Here is a 15,898-nt window from a genome sequence, read left to right on the forward strand (position 1 = left end):
CCCCTGACCTCTTCCTTATTAGAAAGAACCGGGAATAGAACCAGAGTCCTCTTTGCTGAACCGGAACCACCGCTATCGCTCCCTTGGCGAGCAACAGGAACACCTCCTGCTGAAGCAGGCGAAGATGGAGCGGTTTGAATTTTCCTGGCGGATGGTGTTGTGTTTTTTGTATAAATTCCAACGTATGACCTCGAGTCACTATATCCAGCACCCATTTATCCAATGTTATGCTTTTCCAATTCTGGAGGTAATTGGAGATGTTTGCTCCCACTTGATGGTTCTGTAAATAGTGGGGGAGGATAGCCGGTGCCTGATAAGAATCATTGTTTTTGAGGTTGGTACCGGGTTTGGGAACTCTGTTTTCTCCTTCCTCCCTGTCTTGCGTATCAGGCGGTGGATGGTTGCCTATACTGTTGCTGATAGCACAGTCTATATTGAGGCTGTTCATACTGCCTGTGGTAGGAACCTTGAAATGTTGTAAATCCCCCTCCCCTTGCGCCCCGAAAGGGCTGCTTCCGGTACTGCAAAGTACCCATGGACCGAGCAGTATCTGTGTCACCCTTGATGGCCTGCAATGCGTCGTCTACGTGCTTGCCGAAGAGAGATTCTCCGTTGTACGGCATGTCAAGAATTCTGGACAGTAACACTGGTCTGAAAGAGGTGGCTTTCAACCAACCCTGGTGGCCTAATACCACAGCTCCCGCCAACTGATGAAAGCCAGTGGAGGCTATATCCAGGGCACAGTCAATTATCTCTTCAGACGTACGCTCTCCTTCTTGAAGGATCTTTCGTGCCTCTGCTTGTTTGCTCTCTGGAATGAGGTCCATGAAAGCCTGCATATCCTACCACATTTGTCGATCATATCGACCCAAAATCGCGAGGGAATTTGCTGACCGCACAGTTATGGCCAACATGGATGGCCTCCTATCAGGAGGAGTAGATATAGGTGCTGACGGGTTCTTAGAATGCCTTTGAGACCCTTGAGAGATGACAGAGTCTGGTTTTGGAAGGCCATTCAAACATGCCGGAGAGTCCAGAGTTGCCTTATATTTCTAGTCCTCAAAGGATCCTTGTGACTGGGTCCTTTGGAGCTGTAACTCCTCCAGCAAAGGTCTCATTGTCAACCTTGCTAGATGAACCAGGACGATGGATAAGGAAATAATGCCTAGGAGCGACTTGAACAGTCGTACTGAAACAGACCTTCTTCTGGAGATGCTGACAGCCAAGATGGCTAGTTTCTGCTGCCGTGCCGGAGTGAGGTATGCCTTCTTTTCGATGGTGTCGAGTTCTGCACCCAAAAAGACTATCCTGCGTGTGGGAAGAGTGACTGACTTCTGGAAATTCACTGTTAGTCACAAACTGTGATATAATTCTAGGCAGGCGTTTGTAGCCTTGGACGCTAGTTGTGATGAAGGAGCTTTTATAAGCCAGTCGTCCAGGTACGGGAACACCTGAAAACCCGTGTTGCAGAGAAAACCTGCTACTGGGGCCAGACATTTCGTGAAAATTCGTGGAGCTGACTTCAAGCCGAATGGGAGAACTTTGAATTGATAATGGGCACGGTCACAGTAAAGCAGAGATACTTGCAATGTTTTACATATATCGCAATGTGGAAATAAGCATCCTGGAGATCCACTGTTGTCATATAGTCTCCAGGATTCAAAAGGTGTAGGATATCCGACAGCATGATCGTACTAAAGGATTGCTTCCATAGGAACTTGTTCAGCTCCCTGAGATCTAGGATCAGTCTCCATTCCCCTGACCTCTTCCTTATTAGAAAGAACCGGGAATAGAACCAGAGTCCTCTTTGCTGAACCGGAACCACCGCTATCGCTCCCTTGGCGAGCAACAGGAACACCTCCTGCTGAAGCAGGCGAAGATGGAGCGGTTTGAATTTTCCTGGCGGATGGTGTTGTGTTTTTTGTATAAATTCCAACGTATGACCTCGAGTCACTATATCCAGCACCCATTTATCCAATGTTATGCTTTTCCAATTCTGGAGGTAATTGGAGATGTTTGCTCCCACTTGATGGTTCTGTAAATAGTGGGGGAGGATAGCCGGTGCCTGATAAGAATCATTGTTTTTGAGGTTGGTCCCGGGTTTGGGAACTCTGTTTTCTCCTTCCTCCCTGTCTTGCGTATCAGGCGGTGGATGGTTGCCTATACTGTTGCTGATAGCACAGTCTATATTGAGGCTGTTCATACTGCCTGTGGTAGGAACCTTGAAATGTTGTAAATCCCCCTCCCCTTGCGCCCCGAAAGGGCTGCTTCCGGTACTGCAAAGTACCCATGGACCGAGCAGTATCTGTGTCACCCTTGATGGCCTGCAATGCGTCGTCTACGTGCTTGCCGAAGAGAGATTCTCCGTTGTACGGCATGTCAAGAATTCTGGACAGTAACACTGGTCTGAAAGAGGTGGCTTTCAACCAACCCTGGTGGCCTAATACCACAGCTCCCGCCAACTGATGAAAGCCAGTGGAGGCTATATCCAGGGCACAGTCAATTATCTCTTCAGACGTACGCTCTCCTTCTTGAAGGATCTTTCGTGCCTCTGCTTGTTTGCTCTCTGGAATGAGGTCCATGAAAGCCTGCATATCCTACCACATTTGTCGATCATATCGACCCAAAATCGCGAGGGAATTTGCTGACCGCACAGTTATGGCCAACATGGATGGCCTCCTATCAGGAGGAGTAGATATAGGTGCTGACGGGTTCTTAGAATGCCTTTGAGACCCTTGAGAGATGACAGAGTCTGGTTTTGGAAGGCCATTCAAACATGCCGGAGAGTCCAGAGTTGCCTTATATTTCTAGTCGAGCTTCTGTGGCACTGGTGGAACTGTTGCCGGGTTCTGCATGATCTTGATCCCCTCGCTCCATATGAAGTCAATGATAGGGATGGCCCTCACAGACTTCCTCGCTAGTTCCTTAAAGTCAAGGAGGAAGCATTCAGACTGCGAGACCGATGTTGGCAAGTAGAAATGCATGGCCGCCCAATCCATTAAATTGTGAAAACCACCTATATCCTCCGGTGGAGACTCTGAAGGATGAGGAGGTGGTGGAGGTGGAGTAGGGGCTAGATAGTCATCCCATTCCTCACTAGGATGCTGTGGCGTTGATATTTCACCTTCTTCTTCTTCCCAAGATGTCGAAAACTCCTCTATATCGGGAGCGGCTAAAATAGATTGCGGAGTCATCCCAGGAGTAGCAGGAGGCAGAGGTACACTACTTGGTGTAACAGGAGAAGTTGGAGGCGGCGGTAGTTCCTCCGCTGCAGCTGGGAACCTCCTCCTATAATCTGCAACACTGACTGCAAGTCCTGAATCAAGGAGGCAGGCATCTCGATAGTGTCTCTTGGTTGAGGCAGCGGTTAATAATAGTGTCCCTGATGAGAGTAATAAGGCTGATATTGATCATACTCATCATCATCATCATCATCCTCTTCCTGATATTTGACGTGCACTGGGATGGGCTGTGTGCATCCCCAAATGGACCCTCATCTGACTCTTCCCAATCCAGCAGATGACTAGGTAGCAAAGTTGTCACCTTACTTGGTGAAGTATCCAGAGGATAGATCGTCTATCTGGACATTGCTGTGATTTTAACTGTGGCTGGAAGATCATGAGACCCAGAAGAACTAGGAATAACATCCATTTGATTCACAGCCACCATTGGCATCATCGAAGGTGTTGACGACGATGGTCCCGTTGACGGCACTGATATTGTAGATGATTTTTCTATCAACGACGGTCTCATTGACGGTGGTGTGGTCAACAGTGGTCTTGACGACAGCCTCATCGATGATGATGTAGCCGACAGAGCTCTCGTCTGCGGTGTTGCAGTCGACTGGACTTTCATAGACGATGTCGACAGCGACTATGTTCTCGTCATCAAAGGCGTCAAAGGCGTCAACGCTGACATGAGCGACAAAGTCTTATCTGGAGTCTTCGTAGACTGGTTTAAAGGAAGTAAAAGGAGCCTTTACCACGGACGTCGACATAGTTGTAGCCGACGACGGTCTCATCGACGAGGTGGTGGAGACGGTAGATAACACCGTCGTCGTCGTCACTGTCGTCGACTTGATTTTGATAGATACCTTTCTAGAGGTAAAAGGCTCAGATGAAGGCGAACGAGAGGATGAGGAGAGGATGGCTCCGATGAAACTGAGCCCTGTACGTCTTTTGCACCTTCCTTAGGATGCATTTGACGCTTTCTGGATCTTTCAGCATGCCCAGGTCCTCAGATCTGGACCTTTCATATGGCCTTTCTGACTCACTCTCCTCACCTGAAGTACAGGATTTTGCCTGTAGCCATGTTAAAAGTCTACCCTTACGGTCCCTGAGGGTTTTTGTAGAAAAGGTGCAGCATATCTTGCAGTCTTTCACCTGGCGTTCTTGATACATGCAGTATAAGAAGTTTTTATGTGAATCATCCACATGGAGCCTTTTCTTGACACAGGTCTTGCAAGGGTGGAAAAGGCCTTTTCTAGAAGAATCTGACATCTTTTAGAGGTTTTCCGAGAGAAAATCTTCTGAAGAAGTAGAAAACTGAGCAGAGCTCAGGGAGACTCCCTTCACACGACGTGCGGTAGAAAATATGAGGGAAAGAGCCTCTCTGGAGAGTATTCTAGAGGGTGCTGGTGCCTGACTGGCCAGCAGCCAGGTTTGGGTCGTTTTCACAAAAGGACTGAGATAGGCTATAAGAGTGATTTGGGTTACCATTATAGCCTATGAATTATTTTGGGGTGATTATTGCTTTTCATGTACCGTGGGACTCCCACTTTGACGACGGGGATGATTCAAGCATGTGAATTTATGAAAGATTCAATACTGGATAATGTTGAATCCACTAGATGGGCATGTGTCTCTATGGGGAAACTAAACCACATTGCTGGCACCTGTAGCAGGGGTAAAGATTTGGAAGACTGATGCCCCTGCTGCGTCACACACTGCCTGCCAGATCTGCGCCAGTGACCTTGAAAGAAATGCCTGCTGCATCACTGGCTGGGAAGGCTGTCTCTGTCTATAAGCTGGCCCTCTGGGATTTCAGAACTGATGCAGGAACTGTTTGGGAGAAGTCAACAGCCCCAAGGTATGCGCTGTACCTCTGCTGTTTTTAAAGCGTTCCAAAGCAGAGTGAGCCTTCTCTCCAAACAGGTGAGACTCAAAGGGCATATCCATTAGTGAAGCCTAACATAGTCGGAGAATCCAGTAAACCTCATCTGGGCATATCTAAAGAACAACACTAGTATCGACTGCCCTAGTCAGGTCATCCTTTTATAGCACACTGTGAAACCATTTTGGAAGTCTTCGGAAAGTCAACAAAATCAGAAGCAGTGATCTGGAACCACGTCTGAAGATACGAAAGAAAAGAACTGACGTCAGGGTGGTACTGATATGCAGCTCAGCTCTGTTACTTCTGGAGTGGCGTGGAGCCAACACGAACCCATAAAACACTACCTAGTGGCGACTCGGAGCACTGCTATGAAAAATCTTCAGGCCCAGTCTGGCATCTGTGGGATATTGTAAGGTGATGAATCTGCAGTTAGAAGTATCCATCAGAAACCAAGAATCTCCCAAGTTGTTTTCTAATTATATACCACCCCTCCCTTCCCACGCAGAACAGAACACTCTCTGAACAGGACATGCATCCATGTCACCAATCACAGTAAATTCAGTAATTAAGTCTGAGAGTTTGACGCAAAGTGTCCACCTCTACCTTTTGAGCACCTCTGGCACTGCTGTTCGTGACAGCTTAAACCATTAGGAAACCATAGGCTTCACCCCATACATTACTGCACACGTTACAAACTGCATCCTTCATTTGAACAAGTGTTATCCTTACCGCACCCAGACAGGGAACACCAATGCCTACTATTTCTCACATCAAGTGAATACCTCACAAACCTTTTCTGCTCAACCTACGTCATGAGTGCGACACTGAACATCTACACCCACTAATTCTCCTCCTGCAGGCAGGTTTGCTGCCCAGAATCTCCACACTTTGCCATCATCACCCCAACCCCACACTATTTGTTCACCCAGATAGAGTGCACTGTTAGCATCTTCCTACCTGACAAGTCACTACCATTTCAGCTGTCCCTGACTAATCACTGCCTTGTCACCCCTAACTTACCAGATACTGCATCTTTACCCTTCCTTGACTCGTCACTGACTCCTCGCCCCTATCTTACCAGGTACTGCACCTTTCCCTTTCGTGGACTAGTCACTGCCTCCTCACCCCTATCTTACCAGGTACTGCACCTTTCCCTTTCGTGGACTAGTCACTGCCTCCTCACCCCTATCTTACCAGGTACTACATCTTCACCCTTCCCTGACCCGTCACTCCCTCCTCGCCCCTATCTTACAAGGTACTGCATCTTCACCCTTCCCTGACTCGTCACTGCCTCCTCACCCCTATCTTACCAGGTACTGCATCTTCACCCTTCCATGACTCATCACTGCCTCCTCGACCCTATCTTACCAGGTACTGCATCTTCACCCTTCCTTGACTCGTCACTGCCTCCTCACCCCTATCTTACCAGGTACTACATCTTCACCCTTTCATGACTCATCACTGCCTCCTCGACCCTATCTTACCAGGTACTGCATCTTCACCCTTCCATGACTCATCACTGCCTCCTCGACCATATCTTACCAGGTACTGCATCTTCACCCTTCCCTGACTCGTCACTGCCTCCTTGATGTCTAGGTATTGCCCCTTACTGCACTGTAACCACTCTATGACCGGACACAGCCTTCTTTAGCATCTATTACCCAACATTCCACTCTGAGCTCAAACACAGCCTTCACACCCACTTGATCCCCCACACAAACTTTGAAGTTACAGTGTACAACTCAGACCCCATTTGTTGTTTACTGTCCCTCCCTAGAAGCACCCCAAATTTCTGCTTAACACCAGAGAATGGCACAGAAGGCACACATGCGACTCAAAAATCCCCCAATCAGTCAAACTGGGGTGGGTCCAGCCTACCTGGTTGCCGGATGCTTTTTTCTTGCTCGTCTGGCTACTCCTCTGCTGGGCACTGTATGGGAAGTAAAGAATGTGCTGACTGTCACCAAAACACAATCACTGGTTCAAGCTATATTAAATTCTTACCAAACCTTTCCGCATTCTTGCAGGTCATTAGAATCATATATCCAATGTATAATACGTAGGAACGATTTGGAGTACAAAGTTAATAGGTTAACAGTCCACAGCACTGTACATTTACTTAACCTTTTCAGTGAAAATTAATTGCTTGGCTTTTCAGAACAAGGCCAGCAGCTATAATATGGTGGAACCGATGTGTTGGTTTTGAGCACCCTGTGCCTCACAGGTGAGAGTGGAACTCTGTTTTGTCTTGCAAGTGGTCACAGCTTGATGTATCCAGGCATTAGGGTTCTCAGAAGTAGTGCTGTCTTATTTAGATCCTTTGAGAATCAGAACTGGGAACATCAAGTACACTCTGTTTCCACCCAGAGGGAGTGAAACCGTGGCTGTGACTGGAATGGACATGTTTTGGGCACTGAGAGCGTTGGGATGGCCACAAATAGAATACTGCACATAGGTCGCAAAAAAATCCTAGTAAAGTGATGAGCCCCATGTGAGAGAAGATGGGATGCATGCAAGAGGTTGGACCTGAAATAAAGTACTTACTTAGCAAAGCCGATGAAGTCCTCGTGGTTTGTGTTCATGTACGACAACTCAATGTCTATCAGCAGCATGACCTGCAAATACAAAACATACAGTAAGAGGATCTTCCCACAAGGCTTTGGGAAGAGTGAGATATACAGACATTTACTCACTGAGCCCAACGTCGTTCCATGGGGACAAAGTTACTTACACGTAACAAACAGTTTTGAAAGTTAATATATTAGTTGTTATATTAGTGCTATGATTTGGTCAGAAAGGTCAGTGTCTTTCTGTTACTTTAAAATTGCTCGATGTCGCCAAGCCCGGTCCATTGGTATGAACATCAATAATCAGCATACATCTCAACTTGATATTGTGTGTTTCAATGTAAAAGTAACGATGGCCGAGTCACATGTGAATTCGTAACAGCTAAAAAAAAAATATTCTTAGACTTCTATTTTTTTCACCTGTAACAATAGTTCCCAGCAACAGATTCCGATTCACAACCTTATAATTATTCCTAATTGCCGCATTTCTTGGCATCATTTTCCTCTGTTTGGTGAAATGGTCCGTATAAGACGCAATTGCAGCACTGAGGCTACCTTTTCTGCTCAGGTTGCACAGGCTAAAGTGAGATTTAGAGCTCGGGGATACCATGACAACATACTAATAAAAGCAGAAACAAGTATCAGAAAAGTAGAGCGAAGGACAACACTTGAAATGAATAGGAATAAAAGGAACTGTAAATGTAGACATTTGTCATTCATTACTCAATATTCCACATCGAGCAATGAGATTTACAAGATTCTCCGCAGGCACTGGCATTTATTGATGGAAATCCCGAGAATGGGCAAGTGTCTGGCTGGGAGGCCGAGTATTACTTACCGAAGAGGACACACACTTAGAGATCACCTATGTCCCAGCTATATTACCACAAGTAGAATGAAGACCTGGTTACCAACGGCCCCTAAGGGATTTTTTGTCTGTCATGAATGCAATATTTGTAGCTTGGGTGTTGACAACCTAAACCTTTCTGTTATAATACTTGAAAGATATATGATATCAGATATTTCATCAATTGCAAAACTAAGTATTCTGTCTACATTATTGGCTGTAGTTGTGGCAAAATATATGTGGGTAGCACTATCAGGCCCTTGAAACTGTGGATACAGAAGCATATCTGGGCCACAAAAAACAAGGATGATAGATACCCACTGGCACTCCACATGTTGGAATCACATCCTGAGGATTGCGGGGTCTGGTTTCATGGGGTTGACTCAGTACCACCCAATTTAAGAGGTGGTGACAGGGAATTGACCCTACGGCGCAAAGAGGCAGCATGGATCTGTCGCCCCAGAGCCGTGGATATGGGTCTTAATACTGATGATGAATTTCACTACTTCTTATAGCCATTGGCACATCAAGTGGTCATCATATAACAAAAGCTATTGTCGCTTTTTCCTTATGTTCGAATGTTTAATGCCATTTTTATATGTTTATCAGACGGACAACTTCCCTTTTCAATACCCCCTTTTTTTCTTTTTTTTTTTCCATTATTTGACATTAACCATGTGGTCCTTTTTGTTGGCTAGCTCCTAATATCTTTGAGCTGCCTGTGATAGAACAAAATAAGTTACTTACCTGTAACTGTAGTTCTCCAGTATTGGAATCTTTCATAGATTCACATGCTTGAATCATTCCCCGTCGTCGAGATGGGAGTCCCCGGTATAATTTACACAAGTAATGTGAAGACATATTAACAAAGAAAAAAGGCCCTAGGCCTCTTCAATTTAACAGTCTATCAGAGTCATTTTGTGAAAAGGACCAAACTTGAGCATCCACCAATCAGACGACAGCAACCTTCAGAACCTCCTGAGAGAAGCTCCAGCACCTCAGATTTTCCAAGCCCAAGTGCGTACAATACAGGAAAAAGAGAGAGAGAGAGAGAGAGAGAGAGAGAGAAGAAAGAGGTGAAGTGAGCTTCTCCGGGGAGGCGGTGGGTCGCATGTGAATCTATGAAAGATTCCAATACTGGAGAACTACAGTTACAGGTAAGTAACTTATTTTCTTATTCCAGTATTGGGACTTTCATAGATTCACATGCTTGAATCAGAGTAGAGAGCAGTAGCTATGCACATTGTAATATGATAACATTTTTGATGGAAAACACTTTTATACACAAAACCTCATTGTCGCCCTGCATATATATATATATATATATATATATATATATATATATATACATGCAACTATAAAGGTATACACCTGTATATATATATATATATATAAATATATATATAACTATATCTATACTATGTATACATATATATACATATACAGATACATAAAGAAATGCCAATAGACAGAGCAAAAATTATTCTAAGACACTTATGTAACATGAATACCATCATCAAAACCGACCACTTATGTGTTTGTCATAATGTTCTTTTACCTTTGTATACCTTCCTCTTTTTTTTTTTTTTTTTTTTAATATAAGAAATATAAACAATGTGAATACCTGTTCTAGAATGGAGGGATGTAGAAGAGATGGCTCACCTTCACCTGAAGAGATTCCTGTGAACCGCCTGGCCCACTGCTACCTCTCCCTGAGATAGAGATTCCAAGCAGTAGTGTTTGTGAATGTATGACATCTCCTCCATGTTGCTGCCCTACAAATGTCTTGTAGTGAAACTCCGGCGAACAGTGCCGCTGACGATGAGACTGCTCTCGTAGAGTGAGCATGAACAGGCGAGTGCAGAGGTTTGCCCATTGCCTAAATGGCAGAAGCGAATGGCTGAGGCGATCCATCTGGAAATACTCTGCTTGGAGAGTGGATGTCTTTTCCGAGGAGCACTGTATGCTACAGATAGCTGATTAGAGCGTCGAAAAGATGTAGTCCTGTCCAAATAAAATTGAACACATCCTTTAACGTCTAAGGAGTGTAATGCCCTCTCAGCCGGAGTAGATGGATGAGGAAAAAAAGATTTGAAGACTAAAGGTTCGTTGATGTGAAAGTCTGAAGGAACCTTTGGAATAAAATGCGGGTTAGTGCGCATTAGCAGTCTGTCGTGTTTAAGCTGCAGGAATGGCTCTTGGATGGAAAGAGCTTGCACCTCGCTGACTCGCCTAGCTGATGTGAGAGCTACCAATAAGGCAACCTTCCATGACAGGAACTTGAGAGAAGCACGAAGGATTGGCTCAAACTGATGCTTCATCAGTTGTGCTAAGACAATATTCAGGTTCCACGAAGGAGGTGGCGGTCTGAAAAGAGGGAAAACTCTGAAAAACCCCTTCAAAAATCTCTTAATCAGCAGAGAAGAGTAGAGTGAGGGTGTATCATCTGAACGTCTGTATGCAGCTATAGCTGCTAAGTGAACTTTAATGGACGAGTGTGCTAGGCCAGATTGAGCTAGCTGCAACAGATACAGTAATATTTCCTCTGGTGGTGAGACTAATGGGTCAATCTGTCGTTGATGACACCAGGCACAGAATCTTTTCCATTTACAATAATACGTTCTGTTAGTGCTATCCGCTCTGGCTTTTGACAAAATATCACTACAGTCATGGGGGATATTCAAATGTGCAAACTCTCTGTGGTGAGGAGCCAGGCTGATAAACGCATTGACTGCGGTTCGGGGTGCCAAATCTGGCCGTTGTTCATTGTTAGTAATTGAGGTAACGGCTCCAGCGGAATGTGAGGCTTGATTGATAGAAGGAGAAGTTCCACGAACCAATGTTGATGCGGCCAGTATGGAGCCACAAGGCTGCACGGCTCTGTTTTCATCTTCGTGAGGACCCGTGGGATCAGCGGAATGGGAGGAAAGGCGTAAGCAAAGATGTCTGACCAAACTATCGAAAACGCATTCCCCCCAAGATCCCTTCTGGTGATGCCAACTTGCGAAGAACCGGCATTTGGCGTTGTACTTGTCCGCAAACAGGTCTACCGTTGGTGTTCCCCACAGGGAAAAAATATGGTTCAGTACTGTCTGGTCTAGCTCCCACTCGTGGAAGTCCTATTTCAGCCTGCTGAGTGCATCTGCTGTCTTGTTGCTTATTCCAGGCAAGTGTACCGCTGATAGTGTGATGTTTTGCTGCGAGGCCCAGTTCCAGATTGCTTGGGCTTCCTTGGAGAGAGTGAGAGATCTTGTGCCTCCTTGTTTGTTGAGGTAATGCATCGTAGTGGTGTTGTCCGTCCTTATTACCACTTGTGATCCTGAGATCTTGGGAAGAAACGCCTGTAAGGCTAGGCGCACTGCTCTGAGCTCCAGCCAATTGATATGCATTGATGCCAGATGCGGTGGCCATTTGCCACTTATTTGCAGATCCTGTAACACAGCTCCCCAACCTTCCAGTGATGCATCCGTCGTTATGGTCCACGGGGCTGGCTGCTGTAGAAACGAAAGGCCAATTGATAGATGATGCCTTTGAGACCACTATCTCAGAGCTCTGAGCATTATCGGAGTTATTTGTATCTGATCCTCGAAAGTGCCTGATACTTGGAGCCATTGACGATTTAGTTGCTCTTGTAAGGGGCGCATCTTTAGCCAACATAGAGGGACCAGAGGTATGCATGAAGACATCATGCCCAACAGCGACTTGAACAGACGGACAGTAACCTTTGCTCTTCTCTGTATGGAACTTGCTAGAGTCAGTAATCTCTGTTACCTCTCTGACGTGGGACATGCCATGGCGGATTCTGTGTTCAGTCTTGCTCCTAGAAAAGTAATACTGCGTACTGGTAGAGAGTTGGACTTCTCCCAGTTGACGGTGAATCCGAGATTGGTTAGTAAGGAAACGCACTTTTTTGTTGACTTGTGCGTTCCTGCGTAAGCCTTTGCCTTTATCAACCAATCGTTTAAGTATGGAAAAACTTGGTGCTTTCTCCTTCTGAGAAAGGCTGTGACTGGTGCTAGACACTTGGTAAAAATTCTGGGGGCTGATTTCAGTCCGAAAGGGAGGACATGGCATTGAAAATGGCTGCCGGCTACGGTGAATATCAAGTATTTTCTGTGGGCAGGGTGGATGGGTATGTGGAAGTATGCGTCTTTCAGGTCTAGTGAAGACATGAAATCTCCCTGATTGAGACGCAGGAGGACGTCTTGCAGGCTGATCATCCGGAACGATTGCTTTTTTAAGTAGACATTTAGGGGGTTATTACAACTTTGGAGGAGGTGTTAATCCGTCCCAAAAGTGACGGTAAAGTGACGGATATACCACCAGCCGTATTACGAGTTCCATAGGACATAATGGACTCGTAATATGGCGGGGGGTTGGAGGGAGGTATCTGGATAAATTCTAAAGTATTGCCCCGTTTCACTAATTGTAGGACCCACTTGTCTGAAGTAATGGTTTGCCATTGTTTGAGGAATAGAGATATCCTCCCGCCCAGGATGAAAGGAGGAGGACTGGATGTAGCCGGAGCCTCGAAAGCATCAGGTTCTATGAGCCGAATCTTTGGCCGGACGGGTTGAGCGTCCACGGCCGCCAGGTCTACTATAGGCCGGCTGTGGCGGCTGCCTTTGTGAGTAGTATGGACGATATTGCTGGGAAGAGGAAGGATAGGCGGAATACCTGTGTTGTTGATATCCCCCTCTGTATGAGGGTTGGCCACACCCTCTAGGACGAAAGGAAGATTTTCGATATTGCAGGGTCCCTAATGACCTTGCCGTGTCCGTGTCCGATTTGATGGATTGTCGGGCGTCATCAACATGTTTCCCAAATAACGCCTAGCCATCAAAAGGTAAGTCCCAGATTTTATTTTGTAGTTCTGGACGAAAAGAGGTGGCTTTAAGCCAGCCGTGCCTTCTTAGCACCGCTGCACCTGCCAGCTGTCGAAAAGCAGTGGTTGCTATATCCACTGCACAGTCTATAAGCTCTGCAGACGTGCGTTGACCCTCCTGTATCGTTTTAGTCGCCTCTGATCTTGCATCTTCCGGCAGTTGAGAAATATAAGGTGCAATGTCCACCCAAAGCTGTCTGTCGAACCTAGCCAGAATAGCCAAAGAATTGGCAGCTCTAACTACTAGGCTAGCCATAGAAGAAAACCTTTTCCCTATGTTATCTAGCCGTCTACCCTCCTTGTCTGGGGGTGCGGAAAGTGGGGCAGAAGGATTCTTAGATCTTCTTTGTGCTGCCTGAGCTACTACTGAATCCGGAGGAGGGTGTCCCGTTAAGCATGTTGGTGCATCATCAGGTGCTTTGTATTTCTTATCCAGACGCAGCAGTACCGCCGTAACTGTAGCCGGATTATTCATGACCTTAAGGCCCTCGTACCACAGGTAGTTTACCATCGGGATAGAGCACACAGACTTCTGAAAAGGCTCCTTAAAATCGTAAAGAAAACAGTCTGTTTGCTTGGTAGGCATTGGTAAAGCAAAACGTTTGGCTACTCTCTCTAGAAGATTGTGAAACCCTCCAATGTCTTCTGGTGGGGATTCCACCTTCGATTGAGAAGGAGAAGGAGGAGCAGGGATGATGTACTCGTCCCACTCTGAGTGAGTGTCCAGGAGCTCCCCTTCTTCCTGATCCCCTTCTGAGATGTCGGTGTCATGAGGAAGTGTCATATCCGGAGTGGCCACATTCGTGAGATGCAAGGATGTTGGTCTCTGGTGTGGAGGGGAAACGCCAGAAATGGGCGATGGGGGAGGTTGTTCTCCTTGAGGGGGAAACCACCTGTTGTAATCAACCAACATCGCTCTGAGGTCAGTTAGTAGGGAGGAAGAAATAAACGCTCCCGGTTGGTATTGTTGTTGTTGTTCTGAATAAAGTTAGGGGTCATAGGCCTCTTCATAGTCCTCCTCTTCCTGGTACTTTACATTCAGTTGGGATGGACTGTGGGCTGTTCCAAATGGCCCATCATCATCTGAATCTTCGTCTCCCTCCAAAAGATGTACTGGAACAAGGGAGGACACCTTACTAGGTGATGTATGAGTTGGCGTCAGCTTTTCCACACTTTTTAGATGTTTTTCTCTCGTCGACAGTGTCGTCGACGATGTCGTCGGCAACGTATAAATAGACTTCGTCGTGGATGGTGTCGTAGACGCTGGACGCACATCGATTTTAATAGAAGAAAGTCTTCCTGACAAGTCTACCGTCGACGACGGTAGGGCTGACACTGACATCAGCATCGTCGACGATGATGATGTATAGACGGTCGTCGACGCTGATGTCGTCGCTGCAGTTCTCATCGACGGTGGGGTACCTGTCCTCGTCGACGCTGGAAATCCAGAAGTAGATGTCGTCGACGGAAAAGCACTCACCGACGGTACCGTCTACGATGAATCCGTCGACGATGGTTTTTTCCCAGTCACAGAGGATGGCTTCTTAAAAGGCACAGATGGTGGTATGGAAGACTTCCTGTGCGTCTCTGAACGGGAAGAATGGCCTTTCCCCTCTTTTATGGAAATCTTCTTTGGGGAAGAAGATGGGCTGCGGCCCTTATAAGACCCTGAGGTAGTCTTTTTCTTGAGAGTTGTGAGGGAGATCTGGAGCCTGATCTCGCCCTTTTTGATGATCTCTTGGATGTTGACGATTCATCACTCTCAGAATCAGAAACTGGGTCTTTCCTATGTTTTAGTTTCTGCAGCCATATCAATAATCTGCCTTCCCTGTCTTTTAAAGTTTTGGAAGAAAAAGTACGACAAATCTTACAGTCTTTAGCTGAATGATCTGGGTACAGGCAGTAAATGAAGTCTTGGTGAGGGTCTTCAGAATGAAGCCTTTTCTTTCCACAAGTCTTGCAGTCTCTGAAGAGACCCTTCTTCTCCTTGTCAGACATAGTTGAAAAATAGCTGACAAATCAAGTTAGATAAGTTTCTCTGAGAGAAAATAGTTGAAAAAAGGTGTGAAGACAGAGCAGAGCTCTGAGGAGACTCCCTAGCACGACCTGCGGTAGAAAATCTGAGGTGCTGGAGCTTCTCTCAGGAGGGTTCTGAAGGGTGCTGTCGCCTGATTGGTGGATGCTCAAGTTTGGTCCTTTTCACAAAATGACTCTGATAGACTGTTAAATTGAAGAGGCCTAGGGCCTTTTTTCTTTGTTAATATGTCTTTACATTACTTGTGTAAATTATACCGGGGACTCCCATCGCGACGACGGGAATGATTCAAGCATATGCATCTATGAAAGTTCCAATACTGGAGTAACATAAGCTATTGTCGCTTACAAATGGCTGCGACATTTGTTATGGTCTTATTTCTGCATTTGGAAGTACTGTGCTGTGGTCTTACTTCTGCATTTGGAAGGATTTTGGTTATCATAACAAACCCA

General features: G+C 46.0%; 1 protein-coding gene across 6 annotated transcripts in view; it reads right to left on the reverse strand.

The window, feature by feature from the left end:
* Positions 1–15,898, reverse strand: part of DNM1 (dynamin 1) — a 714,309-nt gene that overhangs the window by 318,493 nt on the left and 379,918 nt on the right. For all 6 annotated transcript variants that reach the window (XM_069236983.1, XM_069236985.1, XM_069236981.1 and 3 more), the window contains exons 12-13: positions 7,657–7,727; positions 6,991–7,042 (exon numbers count right to left, since the gene is read on the reverse strand). In XM_069236983.1, the coding sequence (XP_069093084.1) occupies positions 6,991–7,042; positions 7,657–7,727 (123 nt within the window). The remainder of the gene's footprint in view (positions 1–6,990; positions 7,043–7,656; positions 7,728–15,898) is intronic.

This window comes from Pleurodeles waltl, chromosome 6, assembly GCF_031143425.1.
Source record: "Pleurodeles waltl isolate 20211129_DDA chromosome 6, aPleWal1.hap1.20221129, whole genome shotgun sequence".
NCBI lineage: Eukaryota > Metazoa > Chordata > Amphibia > Caudata > Salamandridae > Pleurodeles > Pleurodeles waltl.